The 22,463-nt window shown below is 36.7% G+C and overlaps 2 protein-coding genes across 2 annotated transcripts; both read right to left on the bottom strand.

Moving 5' to 3' along the window:
* Positions 1–556: 556 nt before the first annotated feature.
* Positions 557–2,387, bottom strand: LOC107790876 (glucan endo-1,3-beta-glucosidase 8-like). Its single transcript, XM_016612845.2, has one exon. It carries the CDS (start codon positions 2,143–2,145, stop codon positions 703–705), a length of 1,443 nt encoding a protein of 480 aa, XP_016468331.1. The 5' UTR covers positions 2,146–2,387; the 3' UTR covers positions 557–702.
* Positions 2,388–5,077: 2,690 nt separating this feature from the next.
* Positions 5,078–21,951, bottom strand: LOC107790878 (tRNA (guanine(37)-N(1))-methyltransferase 2). The gene is made up of 11 exons (XM_075225377.1): positions 21,554–21,951; positions 20,926–21,023; positions 19,735–19,839; positions 14,675–14,735; positions 14,431–14,506; positions 13,462–13,960; positions 13,279–13,398; positions 12,930–13,094; positions 12,078–12,184; positions 5,641–5,715; positions 5,078–5,526 (listed from the first exon to the last, which is right to left on the bottom strand). Exons 1-11 carry the CDS (start codon positions 21,652–21,654, stop codon positions 5,473–5,475), a joined length of 1,461 nt encoding a protein of 486 aa, XP_075081478.1. The 5' UTR covers positions 21,655–21,951; the 3' UTR covers positions 5,078–5,472.
* Between the last annotated feature and the right edge of the window lie 512 nt (positions 21,952–22,463).

Here is a 22,463-nt window from a genome sequence, read left to right as displayed (position 1 = left end):
TTCCAAGCACTTTGAGACCAAAATTACTCCCACCTGCGAGTCATAAAACATCAAATGGACAAACGAGAAGGCTCAAAGCACGGAACGAGATGCTAGAACTCAAAACGACCAATTGGGTTGATACATTAACAATAGTGAATGCGTCACTATTTAGCAATTGTTAGGTTCTGACTAGCAAGTATGGTTGATGGCTATGTTGATTTTCCATGGTTTGAATAGTAACATTCATGAGTTATAGACTTGCGTTAGGTAGTGCACAATTTGGTTTTTGTCTATCCAATTTGTAATTAATTAAGGATGACCAATCCATGTTTTTATATATAATTTTTGTTAATGTATAAGAGGTTCTTTTTGTTTTTATGCAATTTAATCTCCAATGAGTAATCGTGTTTTAGAAGGTTCATGTAATATATATTATCCCATCTTAGTTCCAATGACAGAATTACTAGAATGCTTTTATTGATTGATGCTAACTTCTTTAATTTTGATTTCTCATTTATGTTTTGTTTGTTAAGTGAAATGAAATTAAAAATAGAATCTCTGTTTGTTGCCCGCTGCAGAGAGTAAAATTTGCGATTTATCAAAGAATATCAGAAGTTAAGTGGGGTACAAAACAAAGGAAATGATGTCTTGTGAGTTGTGAATTTCAACATCAGCTGCTTTGCCAGTTTCCAATATTCAAGGAAGCATTCCCTCTCTAGTCTAGGAAACAAGCAGCAAAATGACTAGAAATCCCTGGAGAAAAGCAAGTATGATATACACAAAATTCTTGTGCAACAGCATTACTCTACGACCATCAGCAATCATCAAGGGAAAGTGGCACTTATCATCAGATGGATCGTTATGAGTTAACGTAGCCAAGCCATGGAAGTCACAGTCCCCACTGTTCTGACTTTTGAATTGATAATACATATTAAAAGCATAGGAAGCATTCCCTTGTGCAGTGAGATGATTGCAGGAAGAACCATAGCCCAAAGCAGTGCAATCTGAAAGACTGCACGCGTAATCTATACTCTTTGCCAACAAGTCTTGTGCATCTTTTAGGTGGTGATGAGGCTTTAGTATACACCACCTTTTATGCATATAATTCACACCTTCTACTGCAGCTAGTCTTTTAATATCGTCGAGCTCGTATTTTGGCTTTCCATCAAACTCAAAAATTCCCCAATGCCTCTCAAAGCTACCAGGGGCAATGCTTTTCGTATTCTCATCAATCAGGCTGAACAAGTAAACGTCTATTTTCCCCTTTCTCACAGGGGTTCCTTCTCCACTTAGAGCATGCTGAATCAGCCCTTGGTTAAATCTCTTGGCATTTTCAATATTTGCATATTTATCGCCGTCTGTTGGCCATCCTACTTCTCCAACTATGATTTTCATGTCAGGAAAGCCAGCTTTTTTCAAAGACCAGGCAAGAGTATCAAAATTGGCATCAAACACATTAGTATAAAGATGATCACCATCCTTAATATATATATTTGATCCATTAAAGAAGGCATATTCTAATGGAAAGTAATCGTTATCGTCGAGACTAAGGAAAGGATAGATGTTAACGACAAAGGGTGCATCATTTGAGTAGAGATATTGGACAATTTGAATGGCTAAATCGCGTACTTGTGGCCTGAAATCACCAGCTGAAGGGACAGGATTCGAGTCAGGGGAGTAGTAAATGTCAGCATTTAGGGGGACGGTTGCTTTAACCTCAGGACCTAGTCCAGCATGGTTGATGGCTTCTTGAACATTTCTGAGAGCTGGTAAGGTGTAGTGGAGATAAGTGCCGTTGTATGTTTGAAGGAAGGGCTCATTCCCTACAGCGACATACCTGATTTTGACACCGCGAGTGTAAGAATAAGTAGAGACATTGGCATCAATCCAAGCAGCAGCAACACCAGGGTCAGTGCTCATCTGTTGCAACATGTAGTTAGGAATTGCAAGCATGACTTCAATATCACTACCAATCAAAGCACTCATAATCTTGTCATCTGGCTCAAACAGTTTTACTTTATCAAAACCGTTTTCTTTAATCATCTTCACCACACTCTCTGCTGCCAATTGATGTGATGCCATAGTACCCCAGTTCACTCCCACGCTCAAACATTTCCACACCATCGTCATAAACACTACAATTCCCACGCTCAACAAACTCATCGTTTTATGGATATATCTCTCCTTAATTCTTTTTGAAGAAACCTCACATAAGCAAGATGAAGAAAAAGAAATCGATAAGAGAATATAAAGAAATCAATTTAAATTAATAACGAGCAGGGAAAAGCCACTATATATGCACTTCCTAAAGCTACCCATTGAAAATATCTTTTAGTATTTTTGTTTTCTTTCTTTTCGGGAGAGGTAAAGGGAAGAATTTCATGAGAATCCAACTTTCCATCGATGAAGATCACTTAACTATATCACTTAATACTCATAAAAGTTGTTACTATTTGCTTATCTACTTTGTTTATTTTTCTCTTTATTATTATTTCTCCTTCCTTTACTTTCTTTTTTCTCCTTCCTTTTGACTCTTCTTGTCTACTCCAACCACTCACAGTTGGGATCCACGTAAACATTTACTATTTGAAACCTAATCTTCCAAGTTACAAAGAAGAAACCGGACGAGGAGATTAGAAATACTTATTTTTTTCTTTTAAAAAATAAAATAAAATATTTGGTCAGCAAATGACCTAAATAATTTGTTCATCACTTGCAAATTTCAATATTAGGGTGCTTTTAATAGGAGACTTTTTCGTTTATGTACTAAATTATAAAGTTATTTACCGTAAATATCTAAAGTTTGGTACTATTTATTAAAATTGACTGGATTTTTTTTTCACAAATTATATACATACATGCATGATTATTTTCTCTCTATCTCTTCCATCTTTCTTTCTCTCTTCTCTTTCCCTATTTTCCGTCGCCTCCCTCCTAATTCATATCGTCAATGGAAAACAACCAATTACATCTCTGAAACAAATCCCAGTACAAATAAATGACTATAGTCATCTTCAAATCAGATTCAATTACCTCCAAACTTCGGATTCAACTTTGTATTAGTATTTCCAACAAGATTCTATGCTACCCAGTTAATTTCTCACACAAAATTCAAATCTAGAACCCAGTTTCTCCGAAGTGCAATCCTGCTTTTAATGTGAAACTCGAAATTTATTCACCCAAATCATTCAGTTCCCATCAATATTTTATTTTCAGTTAAAACAAACATGAATCAATGCAAATGAGCCGATTTTGAATTCATTCTCTACTTTTCTTTCTTTAATAAATTGAGTAAGAAAAGAATAATGTATGGTACAACAACATACTCACAATTTAAAAATAAATTTCGTACAAATTTGTTTCATACAACTAATTATACAGTATACAGCTTATCTACAACTTTCGTACAACATTCTTACCACGTTAAATACAACTACAACATCATACAACTTAAATGCAATTATCATACAAAATTTGTATAATATATCTTTTCTATGTATTCTGTATATAATATGTATATATTTTGTATGTGGTGTGTTCTTATTCCTCTCTGAAATTCCAATCAGAATTTTGTCTCTTAATGCAATTTTGATACATATTAATAACTTTATGTGAAAAGAGAGTATTTAAAACTTAAATAAAAAATTTCATAAAATGATGCATATAGTATACAACTAATTTTCAACTTTCATACGACATTCAAATAAAAAAATATATAACTACAACAAAATACAACTTAAATATAATTTATATACAACTATAATACAAATTGTATGTATATTGTATGTCATGTGTTCTTCTTCTTCTTCAAGTTTTAATATGATACTTCAGCCAAATTTAAATCTAATCTTCACCAAACACCCTCAAAATTGAGGTATAAATTTCAAAAAATATTATCAATCGTTTGCAACAGCACCCTTCAAACAAATAATATTTCATTCGAATTAAAAGTTTCGAAGCTTTTTAATGGTTGTCAATGATGGAGAGTCAAACGTCTTCAAAATCTATTGATTGATAATTTCAGTTCGATCACCAACTGTGCAACATGAAAGAAAATTGTTAAGTTAAGACTACATAGTCAACGATTGACATCCATCGATGAATTTCTTGAAGAAAAAAGAATAAAGGAGATGAGAAAAGAGAAAGAAACAGAGATTATCGAAGGAAGAAAACTGAAGAAATGATAGAGATGGAGATAGAGAGAGAATGAGAGAGAGCAACGAGGAGAGAATGAAAAATTGGATACGCTACTTGATCCCTATTAAATTCCTAATATCAAGGAATATTCATTTTTACTTATTCGTATATAATTGGTAAATTGTATATTAATTTTTAAGTAAATTAAAACTTTATTGTGAAAATAATAAGTTTAAAAGTAGTATAGCTAAGTAAAATCTCTTTTGGTTGTTTGGAATTTAGCATGCTTGAGTCATAAGAAAGTGTTAACAAAAAGGACTAGGATCTTTCAGGTAACCGAAGAACTAAAAGTCGACTTTAGTAGTCCTTTCGTCACTTCCATTTTCTTCTGTAATTTCTCACTATATCAGTTTCTTTCCTTTTCTTTTTATTTTCCGGCACCAACTCCCTTTTTTCCTTTACTATAGAATAATAATTTAAATCTCATGACAAATGTGACTCGGTGGGGCAAATAAAATAAAGTAAAAGAAAAGATCTGGGCCCAGAAAAGTTGAAGAGCTTGTCACTTTCTGGTTAGTAGATGGGTGATCGACTCTTTTATGCAAGGATAGTGAAAAGAATCCTCGACAGTGCCCCACTTTCCAACCAAAATCGACGTGTTTTAAAGGCTCGTGCAATCCTTCTTATTGTTGTTTACACTTCTTTTTTCATCAAAGTTTTAAGCTTTTTGTAGCTTTTGATTTTCAGGAAAAAGTGGCTCGACACTCTGGTGCCATTCCTATTCAAGAAGATATACATCCTCCAAAAGATAATTCCATCAACTTCCACAAGTATACATCAAGGAGAAGGGGCTTAGGGGATATGTTTGCCGATAAGTGAACGTCATAAACGTGGCAATGGGGACCTGCATTCGCACAGCCCCTATTGCAGGGTAAAAAAAAAGATGGAATTCATATGAAAAGAATGTCACTTTAAAAAGTATTTCATTTACTCCTGGAGTAAAATATGCATCAACTCAATCAATACAGAGGAAAAACTAAAACGTCAAGCATTTCGCAAATAAATGCTATAATAGTATTTCCTGTTTCCTGCTCCGCTTTATGTTGTGTGAGAGGAAGCGGATAAGACAAAATGGTAGACAGCACAACATCGGATGTCGGTAGATGCTTGTTGTCAAAGTTTTATCTCATTTCTCTTTCTGCTGGACAGGATTCTTTTGGCTAGCGCACTCCAATACACGCATCAAGACAGTATAGAGTAATTAGTGCCATTTCTTCCGACCTTGAAATCCAGCTACAAAGTGCATTCTGTTTTTTTACGATTCTTTCCCTGAGAGAGTATCATGGTTTACCCTTAATCATCAATGCACGTTTCTTCGGGTAATCTGAAGCTTAAACAAAACATAGCCTGCAAAACAAAAGGAAAACAACAGCTTCAGGGGCATAAAGATAGAATAATACCCGTGAATCAAAACAATATGAATGCTGTGCTCCAAAGAAGTTGAGTCTATTGAGCTTGTACCTTATTTGGAGCAACATCTCTAACCCTGTGAAATACAGAGCTTTGTATTCTGGCTCCCAGGGCAGACTCTGCAACCTGCAAATCAACAAATTGAGATCACCAGAGACATACAAGCAAATGTAGACTAGCTGAACTAAAGGCTAAAGGATGAAAATAAGTACATTGTAAAGGTAGATCTCCGTAGCACTATAAGGAGAAAACAGACTAGTAAGTATTAACTGAGAGCAGTTTAACCAGCTTGACCTGTGATATACTATCCAGATATCGAATACTATGCAAGCTACAACATGATTCATAGATTTAGTCAATCTAGTTATTCAAGGACTTGGTAAACATGAAACAAAGTGTGTTAATCAACTACCATTTTGTATTAAGTGCATCTGTAATTTATTAACCCATTGAGATTCCCCAAGAACTTTCCTGTTTCAGTTTTGCTACTAAAGATGCAAATCGTTTCATGTCATGCACGTGTTCCATTTTATTATGATCCAAGTACATTTCAAATAATCTTGTGCGCAGCAATTATTGAGGAAATGTATAAAGCTTTACTGCAAACCTGCACGTTAGCCCATACACTATTACCAATCTTTGGTATAGTAGTCTCGCAGTGGATTATTCTTATCAAATTCACACTTAAGAAATCTCGAGGGCCTTACCCTGTAACAACTTACTTAAATTAAGTAAAAGAAAACCAAATGTTGATTGTTAAACCAAATACAAAGTATTCACATCACAGCTAATTGATATGCTTATCCTCATTTGTTTTTTTTAAGATTAAGACGTCTGAATCTGAATACACATCTGAATATATTAAGATGTGTATTAAGATTAAGACATCTGAATCTGAATACACATCTGAATATATTAAGATGTGTATTAAGATCTGAATAGAAATAATTAAAACTGTTTGATTTTTAACATCTGAATGTATAAAATTTATCTTTATTTGAAAATTAATAAACATAAAATTCATCTGAAATACTAACTAATCTGATATTCTATCAATAAAATATATAGTTTTTAAAAATATGATAGTTGCTGGTGGTGATGGCTAACGGGTGAATGCCGACTAGAGGCGGTGGTTGGTGGTATTTTTGGTTGATGATGGTGGTTCATGCTAGTAGCTAGTAGTGATTGGTAGTGGTGGCGATAATGATTGAGAATGGTGGTGGTGAGTGGTGATAGTTAATAATGGCTGGTGGTGATAGTAATTAGGGGTGTCAATGATTCGGTTCGGCCGGTTATTTTATAAAATTTGTACCATACCAATTTTTCGGTTATTCTATTATATATAACCACAATTAGACTTTTCGAAACCGTCCCAATCATGTCGGTTTCTCTTCGGTATCGGTATGGTCCGGTTAATTTTCGGTATTTATTTTAAATGTCATGTAAAATTCATCAATAGAAGTAGAATGCAATAACATACATTATTTTACGGACTTAGAAAACTCTCTAGATATTTTTAATGTTTAAAGGGTGATGAAATTAAAAAAAAAAATGAAAGATAGAGTATAGATCAGTATTGTCAAATGCACGCTTAAGCCCTGAAGCGAGGCTCAAAACATGTTGAGCGCTTTGCCTCGCTTTGTGGGCGCTTTAGTATCGCATCAAGGCTTTAAGGCATACTATTCCTTGCCAATGAGTGTAATCATGAAAAAGCGACATTAAACAATTGATATTTCACTTTATCGTAAATTTTTTTCAATTTTTTTGTCCATATATTTGTTATTCATGCTTATAATTATTAGTCTTGGACTATATATACATATTTTTACTTTTTTTCCAGTTGCGCCTTTTTTCATTAAAGCTCACGCTTTATTTGCGCTTTTAGCACCAACGGACCTAAGAGTTTTTTTGTGTTTTTCGCCTTTGATAATATTGGTATAGATCCATCAACTATTCTACAACAACGTAAAAGAAACCAAGCAAAAGCAAAGAAAATATAAATCACACGAGTAAAAGGAAACATATTCAATAAATTGTAGTTTACTACTCATAATTACTAGACTACTTTGTGTCTTTCTAATAAAGATACTTGAAATAACTTAGTTTAAGTAGAAGTAGCATAATAGGATTAAAGAATTAGTATTTTGAGCTTAATTACTTGTTGGCTTGCCATAGTTTTCATAATTCCAAGGCCCAAAGAAAAATTTAATGCATTATTATTTTTAAACTTACTACATAAATATATTTTTCACATGTAGAATTTATTCGGTACGGTTCGGTATTTTTACGGTTTATTTTTATAAAATAAAAAACCTACCCTAATTATCGGTGCGGTTATAGATTTATATAAAAATCTACGGTTTCTTAAAAAGAAACTTAAAAATCGGTTCAGTACGGTTCGATAGGTTTAGTCGGTTTTTAAATATCCATTGACACCCTACTAGTAGTTGTGACTCTGGAAGGTGGTGGATGGGTGGTGGTAGGTTATAATGATGGGCAGTGCCGGCTGTGGTTGTTGATGGTAATGGGGTGGTCAGTTGTGGTAGTTGAGGTGGATGATTGTTGATTGTGGGTGAGAATGATATATGGTGGTCGGAGTGGTGGGGATAGTGGGTGGTGATAATGGTGGCGGCTATGATTGAGGATGGTGGTGGCATGATAGTGGGGGTGGTAGTGGTGGTGGCATGGTGGTAGTTGATAATGGTAGGCGGTGGTGGCAATTAATAATGAATATGTGATAGCATCTTAATGAAATTAGGTCCTGTTATAGATCTTAATCATACAGACCTATTCAGATCCATTAAGTGATTGTGAAGTAAAAAAAAAATAATTAATAATTAAGATCTGAATAATTAAGATTCAGACTTTAAAAACAAACACACTTAATGTTTGAGATTTGAATGATTAAGATTCAGACCTCCATTAAGTGCAAACAAATGAGGCCGCAATCTAACTTTTGCCTCTTAACTCCTCCAAGAATTTTATGAGTTAAGTTAATTGAGCAGAAGCGTTAATTGTGACTTCTAGTTTTGACAAAAACATCGAAAATTTATATATATGGTATTTGGTGGTGGTGATGGCCAACGGTGGTGCTTGTGAATGCCGACTAGAGGCGGTGGTTGGTGGTGGTTTTGGTTAATGGTGGTAGTTATGGGTAGTAGTTAGTGGTGACTAGTAGTGATGTCGATTATAGTTGAGGATGATGGTGGTGGTGTTGATTGTGATTGAGGAAGGTGATGGTGGATGGTGGTAGTTTATAATGGTGGACAGTGCCGGCCGGTTGTTGATGGTGATAGAGTGATTAGTTGCGGTAGTTTAGTTGAGGTGGATAAGTATGTGTTTGTGGTTGAGAATGGTGGTGGTGGGAGTGGTGATGGGGTGGGTGGCATGATAGTAGTTGATAATGGTACGCAGTAATGGCAATTAATAATGAATGTGGATAATAGCATCTTAATGAAATTAAGTCTGTTTTAGATCTTAATCATACAGACATGTTCAGACACATTAAGTGGTTGTGTAAAACAAACACGCTTAATGATTAAGATCTAAATTATTAAGATTCAGATTTTAAAAATAAATACACTTAATGTTTGAAATTTGAAGTGCAACAAATGAGGCCTTATGAGACAATAAAATAGCAGACAAACACACAACCGATTTCTGAATTTCAAGATGTTGCTCAGGGATCATAAAATGTAACGACCCGGTCGGTCGTTTTAAGATTTAATGCCCCGATCCACTATTAACTGTGTTCCTCGTGTTTGTTTCTGCTATATAGATTTGTCGGGATGGTTCGTTTTGAGTTTCGGAGTGTTTGGGACACTTAGTCCCTAAATGAGAGTTTAAACTTTAGAATTTAGACCGTAGTCAGAGCAGTGTGAAGACGACCTCGGAATGGAATTCCGTCGATTCTATTAGCTTTGTTGAGTGATTTCGGGCTTAGAGGCGTGTTCGGATCGTGTTTTGGAGGTCCGTAGCTTATTTAGGCTTGAAATGCCAAAAGTTGAATTTTTTAAGTTTCCAGATTGATAGTGAGATTTTGATATCGGGGTCGTAATCCGATTCCGAAAGTTGGAATAGCTTCGTAGTGTTGAATGTGACTTGTGTGCAAAATTTGGGGTCAATCGGAGGAGGTTTGGTTGGTTTCAGCATCGGTTGTCGAATTAGGAAGTTTCAAGTTCATTAAGTTTGGATTGCAAGGTGATTTGTGTTTTTAGCGTTGTTTGATGTGATTCAAGGGTTGGAATAAGTTCATATGGTGTTTTAGGACTTGTTGGTATGTTTGGTTGAGGTCCCGGGGGCATCGGGTTGATTTCGGATGATTAACGAACCTTTAGACTTAAGAAGAAAATTACAGAAATTGCACAAGTCTCCAGTTCTGGTTTCCTTTTACGCGTTCGCGAATGGGAGCTGGGGAAGGTGAAATTTAACGCTTCGCGTTCCCGATGTCGGTCCCGCATTCGCGAAGCTGAGAGGTCATATGCCTACGCGTCCACGAAGAGGGTCCCGCGTTCGCGTAGGGGTGAGAGAGTTGCTATCGCGTTCGCGATGAAGGAATTCTGGGCCAAGTCTAGTTGTGCTTCGCGAACGCGAGGGGCCTTCTGCGTTCGCGGAGAAGGAATTACCTACGCAAATTATAAAGTTCCAAAATCGAGGATTAGCCATTTTTATCAAAACTAGAGTTTGGGAGCTCGGATTTGGACGAGGTTTTGAGGGATTTTCAGAGATAACAATTGGGTAATGATTCTACACTTGATTTTGGTTATATCCCACTAATCTATCATTAATTTTATCATTTAATTTCGGATTTGAGGTGAAAAGTTGGGAAAAATGGAATAGAGTTCTTCAACTAAGATTTTGAGTTTTGATTGGGATTTTGACATCGAATTTGGATAATTTTGGTACGAGTGAACTCGTGAGTGAATGGGGGTTCATAATCCGTAAGTTTTACCCATTTTCGAGACGTGGACCCGGGGAGGATTTTTGGGCATTTTTCTATTTTCTTGTCTTAGCTTCGATTTCATTAGCTAAATTAGTTGTTTGTAGTTGTATTTACGTTATAATATTAATTTGATTAGATTTGGGCCACCCGGAGTTGGATACTCGTGGCAAGAGCGTGATTTCGGATTGATTTTAAGCCGATTCGAGGTAAGTGGCTTGTCTAACCTTGTGTGGGGAACTCACCTTAGGATTTGGTATTGTTGTTATATGAGTGTCGTGTACGTGAGGTGACGAGTGCGTAAACGTGCCGATTGTTGAAAAATATCGTTTTCATTAAGTAAATATATGTTTTCTTGTAATTGAGCAATATTTGTACTTGACGCCTATTGCTTAGTTTAGGAAAAGCATGCTTACGTGATTTAATTGTCTTACCTGCCTTAATTGCCTACTTGTACTTTATGCAGCATGCTAGAGTAGAATTTCCTGTTTAATTCTCGAATAGAACTGTAAATTCTTCTGAGATTATTATGTGTTTACTTTGGGACTACGGGACGATATCCCGGGAGATCCCCTGTATGTTTACTTTACGGATCGGTATTCCGGTAGATCCCCCGCACATTATGTTTGGGACTACGGGACAACACCCAATAGACTTCCCGTATTACTTTGGGACTTCGGATTGGTATTCTAGGAGTTTCTCCCTGCATAATTATGATTCGGACTATGGGACGATATCCCGGGAAATCCTCTGTGTATTTACGTTTGGGACTACGGGACGATATCCTGGGAGATCCCCTGTTGCTATCTCTATGTACTGAGTATATTCTGTCTGTGATTTACACTTATTCAACTGTTAGTGTCTTTAATTATATTGTCGCACTTCTTACTATTTTACCTCGTTTCATATATATATATAACCAGTAGGGCTCTGACCTTCCTCGTCACTACTCGACCGAGATTAGGCTTGGCACTTACTGGGTACCGTTGTAGTGTACTCATGCCCTTTCCTACACATGTTTTTCGTGTGCAGATCCAGGTTCTTCGGCTCAACCATACTATCAATGAGGCGAGGCGATCTTCAGAGACTTCGAGGTATATCTGCCGCGTCTGCAGACCGGGGAGCCCCTCTCTATTCCTTCTTTTAGCTATAGCCCTTCTGTATTTTCCTTTGGTTAGACATTCTGGAGTTAGAACACTATGTAGTATCCACAGCTTGTGATTTCATGAGATCCGGGTTTTGGGGGTTGATTCAGTTTGAGTGTGTATTTGTATATGCCGAGCGGCATCTTAAATGTTTTTATTATGTTTGATCCGCAATTTTTGCTAGTTTTATCTATCGTTCCTTTTTTCGCAAATTGTTAGGTTTACCTAGTTGTAGAGACTAGGTGCCGTCACGATAGTTCACAGAGGGCGAACTTTGGTCATGACATAAAAGCACGACAAAATAACTGGAGAGTGAGCAAGTCTTGTTTGCAAATTGAAATGCAAAATCAAAGTACAACAAATTAATCAAAGTAGAACAAATTAACTTTTAAACTAGGAATTACCGAAATTATGTAGTCTTCTGTTTCGCTTGCCCGCATGAAGCAATAGCAATGAATCCAGGGTAAAGATCCCTTCCAATATCTCCTTCTGATAAGGCCTCTAAAGGCATCTAAGGAACAGAAAGCAATTATTAATTGCCTTCATGTTATAATACATTAGCAAATATCATTGTCTGACGACAAGCCAACACATTTTCTGTTTAACCGCAGGTTGTAGAAAACAGAAGGTAATTTCCAGGAAAATGCACCCACAAAACACAGCTATAACCTGCTGGCTTAGAGTAATATCAGTTCTATTTTTATCACAGAAGGAGGTGCCTTTGTTGAACAAGAGAATGCTAAATACAACAAATGGACTTGACCTGAACAGTTTATTGCATCAAAAACTAGATAACCTGAAAATGTGGTTAATTTAATACATCATAACATGAACTGATGACCAGCAAACATATATGGTTTGAAACACATTTACTTTTCCCTTTTGTTTCAGAGGACAAGATTGGTTCTGACTCTTGGGCACCAGTCCATTAATGTATCTCCAAAAGATATACATGTTTCGGGGCTTTGACCCAATGTAGGTGCTGCTGGAAGCCATGGGCAAGCTTCTCACATTTCCCTCCTTATGGCAGTTTGTAAATTGGTTGGATTCTAAAATTAAGACACAAAATTAAAACATTTCCACTGATGCTTAAAACACCATCAGAATTATCCCCGTCAGATTCTTGCATGATAATCTACATATGGTATTCGAAAGAGACATTCAGAAACATGGACAGAGACAGCTAACAAGCAAATAACTGTTGACCACAGTTAAAAGATATGCATGTTTGGAGGGAGAAATCATAGTAGATTTACCAAGAAACTCCAGAGCAGAAGCTGGTAGGTTCATGATCACATGATCCACATGCTCCCAGGGCTTCGTATTCAATGACTCAGAACCCTTCATTCTCTTATTTGGTCCTCTTTTTTTCCTACCAGTAACAGAAACACCATCATTGACAGCAGATCTGCCTTCTCCCTCTAGTGCACCAAATGAGCAAATTTAGTTATTTGTGTTCAAAGTATCTCAAAAGCATGGTATTCACACATACACTGGGTTCAGCATTTTGGACAGGAATAAAACAGAAAACTAACTCTTAAATATGCACATAATTGATTATAACAAAGCACAGTAGAGCATTTATCATTTCTTTGCCAGCCCCACCTTCTTGAGAACTCTCAGAACGTCTTTTCACAGAAGTTACACTCACAGCTGCCACCATAGATGAATCATCAGGTCCTGCAATGTTGCATGAAGTTTTCTCTTGTACTTCTTTGACCTCATCTGCAGGGGTAGTCCAGATTAACAAATGAAATGCTTTTGGGGGTAAGATAATAATTCACGTACAGTCTTTAGATAGTGTCTCCCCATCTGCTTGGCCACTGGGTCTCTCAGAGAAATCAGCTTTGGCATTGCTTCCGTTACAGGGTACGGCCATGAGTTGAGAAATAAATTTCCTTGCATCCATATTGTATGGGTAGACTAGATGATCAACCTTGTTGATTTCGGCATTAATTTTCAGATAACAAATGCTATCTGGGTTCAAATCATTTGCATACACTACGCATTCTTTCTGCGCTGCTGGTATAGCAAAAGGACCAATGCCAGCAAACATATCACATATGGTCTCCCCTGCCTGGAACTGTGAGACAAGCCTTAAATGCTCATGTTCCAATCTAGAATTCCAATACACCAAGCTATAATCAAGCTTGAAAGTTGAACCATATTGCTTCACTTCTGTGACCATATCATCTTTCCCAGCCAGTATCTCAAATTTTGGCACACGAAATTCATTGGTAATTGTTCCAACTTTATTCACAACTGTCTGGATCCTGGGGTAGTTTTTCTGGAAGGATCAGGAATGAATAACTTGATCAAATTAAGAAAAAGATCGGTGACTTGGGAAAGGCAGAAACAGGGTAGAATTCTCTCATTAAATGAAACTGAAACCATGATAGAAATATTATCACATAGATGCCTGGAGATAAAGTGAAGGAGATGGAAGGGAGCAGCTTGGCCCTAATGCAGATGAGGTAAAATCAAGTGTCTGGCACCAAATCTTAGGTTAAGGAAAAGCAATTTCTTAAGAAGGAAAGATCTTTGTTTAGGGAGAAAAAACAAGTATCTCATTCTTATCAATTAGTTCCATCAAAAATATTAAGGAGACGAAATTAAATCTGATGCAAAACATTTACATTGCACTATAGCAGAGATTCATGCATAAGAGGGGAAAACCAAGTGTATGTTGATTCCTTTTTTCATGGACATAGCTAAATGGAAGACACATTCATTAAGGCCATAAATTAGAAAACATACATCATAAATAACTTTGCCGATTATGTCCTTGTAAGGAAGAAGCTCATCAGTTATATTTAAATGAGCAATGTGACCTGCAGAAATATCACCTCAATTATTTAGGGACCTCAGTTGGAGGACAGAATATTGAAATTTCTGACTTCGAATTAAAGGAAGAGAGATGTACAATGAAGATTCTCTAAAACCTATAAAGAAAGTATAGAAAAGATAAAGAGAGAAAAATGTTGCATTGAAATACTTAACTATTGTCTCAAATGATGATGGTACTTCAAGGCCAGGGGGAAGAATCTGCTTTAATATATGGTCTGCAATGTAGCAATTGGTGAAAATAAGGCAACTAGTCATGTGAATCTCAATTATTGGATTTGAAACCAATATAACCTATCTGTAATGGTCATAAAATTTATAACTTTGTATTGCATGTCTTCTTAGGTGAGTTAGTTATATTCTAAAGGACAAGAAAATTGCATATTTTGTGTAATAATGACACGACATTGATGGAGGTGTAAATGGATGCCAAAACTATAAGTATCAGGTATACATATACATATATATATCATATTAATAAGAGGGAGTTGGAGGAGCTTGAGGTCAACATGTATGCTTCACCTGTTAGCTTAAAGGTTTTTTTTGAAATTTCACCGTTTACTTGCTTTCAAGCTATTGTACTTCATAGCTTTATCACCTATACATGCTTATTACTTTGCTCAAATAGTAGGGTCCACCTCATTTTACAAGCCACACGTTCACTCAGCTTTTTGAAGCTATCACTTCCTCATCCCGTGGACCCCGCATTGGGTCTTTCAATGTCACACCTAGAGGTCTAGCTCCCCTTTTTATGGGTTTGGCTATTGCACTTCTTTGTATTTTCCATATTTTAATTTGCCATATAAAATTTTAACTTTTTTCCGGTAGAATTAAAAGGAAAATGATGATTTAGTTGGAACTGAAAGGCTATTAAGATTTTTTAAAAAAAAGGTACTATAAAATTGAACGCTACACCTTTACTTGAAGATCAAAATGAATTGATTTTAAATTTTCTAATTTTTAAATGATAAATGAAGATGTTAAAATTATACGAGGTAGTCAAAATGTACTATTTTCATTCTCGAGAAATAAAATTTTGGTTGCTTAGTCAGAATAGAATTAATGCTTAATATGCGACGATTTAATGATCCCCTTATATAAGTTGGAGCTACGAGGAAGTTTGTTAGCTTACTAGAGGCTAATCCACCAACTGGTGGCTAAAAGACCAAAATCGCTTTTGCCAATCAAAACCCTAAAAGTGGTAAGTAGATTTAAATCACTTCTATGTTTCCTTGAACAGGTCTTTTTGGATATACGACATGCCCAAGTACTCCCTAAATAGATGTTCACTTTTACTTGGCACTTTACGCATATCAAGAGAAGACAACAAATTTTTTCCTGTTTTACCCATAGTATTTATTACTCATTTCAAATCATTTTCTCAAATCCAATAAAATATGCATCAATTAATATGGGTATCATGGTAAATTATACACTTCATTTATTATTTCTTAAGGGGCGTGAAAAGTCAAAAGATGCCAAGTAAAAGTGACCTGAGGGAGTACTATTTTATTTCAATTTTATTTAATAATTGAATATATAAATTATCTTTAAAAATGAGTCGATCCTTAACAAATCTTGTACGATATCAGAAATACTAAGATAGCATACATAGGTAAACAAGGAGATAGAAATTCTTTGTTTTCACATTTGAAGTTAATAATACATATAGACAGAATTGCAGAATGCTCACCAATTTACTGAAAAATATGGCCAACTTGTTACAAATAGCTCACAACGGCATTAATTTACCACCATAGCCAAAGCCAGCACAGCGGATTCAAATGCAAAAGTGAGTCACATCTGAAAATAATACAAACAACACCACCAAATAGTTGTTGGGCCCGGGCTTAGCTCAGGTATACATATATATCATATATGGTACGCTTAACATGACTTTTATGCACATGAATATAAGCTGATGAACAAAGAAATGGTGATGGTAAATAAAAGAAATGCAACTAAGAGCAAGGATCACAAATGAGAGCACTATTGTATTTTAGATTATTTGCTTCCTAGTTCACCTGTTGCAAGTCCCCCACACCTCTCCTCCCTTTTTCAAGTTCAGTTTGTTTAGATTAACAAAGGACACAAGAATATAGGAAGGGTCAAAAGTAGATGCCTCTACAACCATGTTAAAGGGTAAAAATGATGAGAGACACAATTTCACTTAAATGCCTACTTTAAAAAAGATATTTTTGGCAGGTTATGAAATATTTAAAATAAGGTCTATATAAACAGAGTTGCTAACCTAACAAATAAAACAACTTACCAAACTACTACAAGAAATATAATGTAGGAGGTTATTAACTATAGCTCACACCAACTCGCAATAAGGCTATAGACAACACAATCTTACAGTTTAGAGAGTTAGGAGGCTGAAGTTTTACCACCGTAAAGTTATCAAAACAAAAATACTTTGCCACCGTCAGAAATCATTTCACCGATAGCATCAAACGATAACTAAAAATTGCGATTAAGGGTATAGTTATTTCCTTTCTCAGTATAACAAATTTTACTGGTTTTGAACTGCTAAACACAACAACAACAACAACAACAACAACAACAACAACAACAACAACAAACCTAGTGAGTTCCCACGAGTGGGGTGTGGGAAGGGTAGTATGTATGCAGACTTTACTCCTAGGGACCATACCCTAGGAGGGCAGAGCAGTTGTTTCTGATAGCCCCTCAGCTAAAGACAAGATGCAAAGAAGCAATGGTAACCTATGTTGCTCAGACTCTCTGAAAATGTCTCGGGGTACGTGTCGCATTCTCCAAAGATAGTGTATTTTTGGAGGATCCGACACAGGTGTTGCAGCATTTTGGAGAGTCCGCGCAACATAGATGGTAACGAGTGGTAACAACAGCAAGATATTAAGAAAACCGAAGCGAAAGAATGCAATCAAAGGTAGTACCAACAATCCAAGAATAAAGATACCCCGCTAATACTAATGCTACTGGTCTGAGAAAGAAAAAGAGAAACGCTCGACTGCTTACTAACCTTCCATCCTAATTCTCGACCTCCACACCCTCTTATCAAGGGTCATGTTCTCGGTAAGCTCCAACTACGTCATGTCCTACCTAATCACCTCTCCTAATACTTTTTGGCCTACCTCTATCCCTTCTCGTACCCACCAAGGTCAACCTGCCACACCTCCTAACTGGGGCATCTGTGCTTTTCCTCTTTACATGCCCCCATCATCTCAGCCTCGCCTCACGCATCTTATCCTCCACGGGGCAACTCCTACCTTTTCCCGAATAACTTCATTCTTAATCTTATCTAACCTGGTATGGCCGCATATCCATCTCAACATCCTCATTTCAGCTACTTTCATCTCTTGAATATAAGAGTTCTTGATTGTCCAACACTCCGCCCCATATAACAAAGTTGGTTCTAACCATCACTTTGTAGAACTTACCTTTAAGTTTTAGTGGCACGCTCTTATCACACAAGACCTTGCATCGAGGGTCTATCAGAAATAGTCTCTCTATCTCTATAAAGTAGGGGTAAGGTCTGTGTACAGCCGTACACACTACCCTCCCCAAACCCCATTTATAGGAATACACTAGGTTTTTTGTTGTTATTGTTGTTGTTGTTGTATTCTTATCACACAAAACACCGAAAGCGAGACTCCATTTCATCCACCCTGCTCCAATACGATGTGGGATATCCTCATCAATCTCCCAATTTCCCTATATTACTAATCCAAAGTACTTGAAACTATCTCTCTTAGGGATGACATGTGTATCAAGCCTCACATCCATGTTTGCTTCCTAGGTTACGTCGATGAACTTACCCTCCAAGTATTTTGTCTTGATCCTTCTTAACTTGAAACCTTTAGACTTTAGGGTCTATCGCCATACCTCCAGCCGCTCGTTAACACCACCTCGCGTCTAGTCAATTGGAACTATGTCATCTACAAATAATATACACCATAGCACCTCCACTTGAATGTGTCGTGTCAGTGCGCCAATTGCCAAGGAAAGCAAAAATGGACTAAGGGCCGATCCCTGGTGCAACCCTATCACAACGAGGAGGTGTTCTGAGTCTCCTCCCATTGTCCTTACTCGAGTCTTAACTCCATCATACATGTCCTTAATCACCCTAATGTAGGCTACAACCACACCTTTAGCCTTTAAACATCTCCAAAGAACCTCTCTCGGGACTTTGTCGTATGCTTTCTCTAGGTCAATGAACACCACATGCAAGTCCTTCATTTCCCTATACTGCTCCACCACTTACTAGGTGAATGGCTTCCGTAGTCGAACGACCTGGCATGAAATCAAATTGGTTCTTAGAAATGGACAACACTCCTCCTCAACCTTTCTTCTACCACCCTCTCCCAAACATTCGTATAGTTTAACAGCTTGATACGCCTATAGTTGTTGCAATTTTGGATATCACCCTCGTTCTTGTACAACAAAATCAACGTACTCCACCTCACTTCTTCGAGCATCTTCTTCGTTCTAAAAATGACGTTAAACAACCCAACGAGTCACTCCAAGCCTGCCCTACCCGCACTTTTTCTAGAATTCCACAAGAATTTTGTCTAGCCCGGTCGCTCTAACCCAGCTCATCCAACGTATAGCCCCCTCGACCTCCTCAACTCTTATGCGCCTACAAAATCTAAAATCTCGACGACTCTTGGAGTGCTCCAAATCACCTAGCACAATGTTCATATCCCCATCTTCACTCAAGAGTTTATGGAAGTACAATTGCCATCTTCGCCTAATATGTGTCTCTTCCATCAAAACTCTGCTCTCTCGTCTTTGATGCACTTCATTTTGATGCATTTCACTCGACATAGAATACATAATTTTAGTGGCTTTCTATTTTCGCAAGATACACAACTTTCAGCGCCTTTCTACAATTTCCTTTTATTAAGGTGAGCTACATTTTGCAATAGTAACGGAATATGCAAGATGTTCCCAAACGAAGCTTTGAAATCATTCTTGTTCTACTAACATTATTGATAATTTGTATCCACTATGATTTTGTTTAAAATGAATATCACCTCAGAAAAGTTTACATAATTTCAAAAAGAATATACAGAATGAATGTGAGAGAAAAGAAGAGACAATTATTTAAGCTAGAATCCGGACTATTCCAGTCAAATGGACTGCAGTATTGCAAAAGAAAATGTACAATATCAGGAACTATCAAAAGCTAATAGGACTCATAGTTCAACTTATAGTGGAGGACTAATTGCTTACCTGCACTCCAATAAGAATAACCAAGTGTCAGCAAATAGGGAGCAACTTCAAACTGACACAGGCCTTTTAGTTCAGCAAGCTTTTGAGCAGGAATATCAGATAAGTCTGTATCATAATTGGCCAAAAAATAGGCATGTTAGCAATAAGATGTTGATGACAGTGGTCAAAATGTACCAGTGTTCAATATAAATTTGAATCTCAGACATCCAAAGTTAGTAACAGCGGCTCCCAGGATGAGACTAGACAGAAAATGAATAGAAGCCACAAGTAACATAAACGGATGACGAGTCCTCTTAATGAACTAGTTACTGAGTCACAAAGTTGCTTAAGAATAATGTATGAAAAAAAATTCATACAGCCAATACTTGGTTGAGAACAATATATGACACAGAAATATGAACACACAACCTTGTTTTATTTAGAAAAGGAAGGCTATTGCAAGCAGAGAGTTGCCATCGGAAGTATTACACTATATATCAGAAATTCCTATAGCCAGAGCCCATGACCTATCTTGAATTGTCTGAATAGGAACTAAAGCATTAGTATATACTCCTTAACGCAAAATGATACCAACAATCACCTTCAAAAGAAAAGGAAGAAAACAATAATAAAACTGATAAAAAGAAATGTCTGTCCCAAGAGCTTTCTGCTTTCTTATTGTTTTCGTGGATGAAGTAGGAAAAAAACATGATAGGCAAAGAAAAGTCAATTCCGAAGATCACATCTGATCAAGAATGGGAAGAGGCAGAAATGAGCTTCCTGTCTAGCTTTCTAAATCAAGGAATGGAATGAACTATAAACCCACATTATCTTGCCCAAGCTGGTAAAAATGCGATAAATTTAAGCTTTATTTGAGCCAACAGCAATCCAGTCAACCAGCAAGATGCAAAACTTTCATCAAAGTGAATCAAGATATTCTGATTCGTTGCTTTATGTTTGACAACTCTTTAGTTGTTTCTCTTTTCTTCTTTATGGGTATGCATAGAAGAATACATACTATTGCAAGGTTGTCCCCGTAGCAGATCTTGTTTTCCAAGTCATGACATAAAATGAGAAAGCTCATGCTCCGGTTTTTCATGCATGAAAGAGGTCAGTTATCTCAAATCTCAACAGACAAGAAATTTCCATTTACAGCAGAATCAGGGGGATATGTTCCTAGACTATCTGTCATAAAGTAACATATTCATTTACCTGGTCTTTTGACTTTTTCAGAGAAAATCATGAACCGGGTTTTTTCATTTGTTGGATCCTCAGTGATAGGCTTTAAGCGTGGCCTGTCAAATAAATGCCTACAAGAAATGATCTTTCATCACCAGCAGCGGAAAATAGAGTTAAAAAGGTAAATGAGACACTCAACAAAGGAGATACCAACAAAAGATTTGATGTTTAGCATTTTTTGTAGAAGGTGTGGTGCTCTAGAGCAGTAAATATAACAATAAATACAGTTGCGAGCCAAAAAGTGATCTTTCAAACAACATCTAATATGAGTTTCAGATATGTGACTTTTCATTCACAAATAGATAGGAGAAAAGCGAGTTCCACATATGAGTCCGTGTACATTAAGGCTTTTCAATTAATTAAATTGGAATATAGAGAAGATATGAACTGTGGGATTTACTCACAAAAATCAAGCATCTAACATAAGGCATGTTCTAACTTGTTAGTAAATTTAGCAGAGAAATATCATCAAACGCCTACACAGTTATCAAGGATCACCCTCATGTCATATACTTTACTTTTATTTTGACAAGGAAAACAATTGTTTATACGATAATTTGTCTAGTAAAAAAGTTAATCTAAAAGGAAGGATAATCCATACCCATGGAGTATTCTCATGGCAGCCTTGCAATGCTCCCGAGGAATCCTAAGTGCCCATAGTTTCAGGTGCATGTCGAACTTGCTCTTCTCCAATTCCACCATTTTGCGCGATAATTATTAGTGATACTAGTGGAGGTCCACACAAACAGAAGTGGTGAAAGTGCTTTTAGGAACAAATTAACCAACACTAGGATGAATTCAAGATCGATTTGGGGTTTTAGGGTTTTGTATTGAGCAGAAATGGAGATGAAAGTGGAGGGAACAAATAGGCCGGAAAAGCAGGTCGGCGCGGTCATTTGGATGTATATGGGCTAACGTTTTAACTTCCCTCCTTTGAGGCCAAACTACTTTTTTGCATAACTTAAGGCTCAAGGAGCAAAGTCAATCTATCACAACCCCAATACTCAATGGTAATGGCGCCTATCATATTACTAGGCAAGCCAACCCAAACCATTAACCACAACAAGTTCCTTTTATAAAACTATTTTCTAACACACGCTTAGATACCAAATTTTCATAATAAGTGTTTAAAATACAATTACATACGCGAAAGTCAAATAAACATAAAAACAACACAGCCCCCAAATATCTGGTGTCACGAGTCTAGAGCCTCTACTACACAACTGACTGTCTCATACAACAACAGTCTAGAAAAAAATGCGGAAAAAAACAAGATAAGAAGGAGAAAACAGGGATGCGGACGTCATGCAGCTACCTTGAAATCTCTGGCAACCTCTGGATCAGCTAAGGACCCTCACTCTGCCACTCGGGCACCTGGATCTGCACCTTGTGTGCAGGGAGTAATGTAAGTACACCAACTCAGTAAGTAACTAAAGTAAATGAGGTCTGAAAGCAGTGACGAGCAGTTAAAAATCATATAACTGAATAAACAACAGGAAAGCAAGTCCATT

The sequence above is a fragment of the Nicotiana tabacum genome, chromosome 11 (assembly GCF_000715075.1).
Source record: "Nicotiana tabacum cultivar K326 chromosome 11, ASM71507v2, whole genome shotgun sequence".
Taxonomy (NCBI): domain Eukaryota; kingdom Viridiplantae; phylum Streptophyta; class Magnoliopsida; order Solanales; family Solanaceae; genus Nicotiana; species Nicotiana tabacum.
The sequence above is the reverse complement of the archived record's forward strand: the minus strand, read 5'-3'. Positions and strand labels throughout refer to the sequence as shown.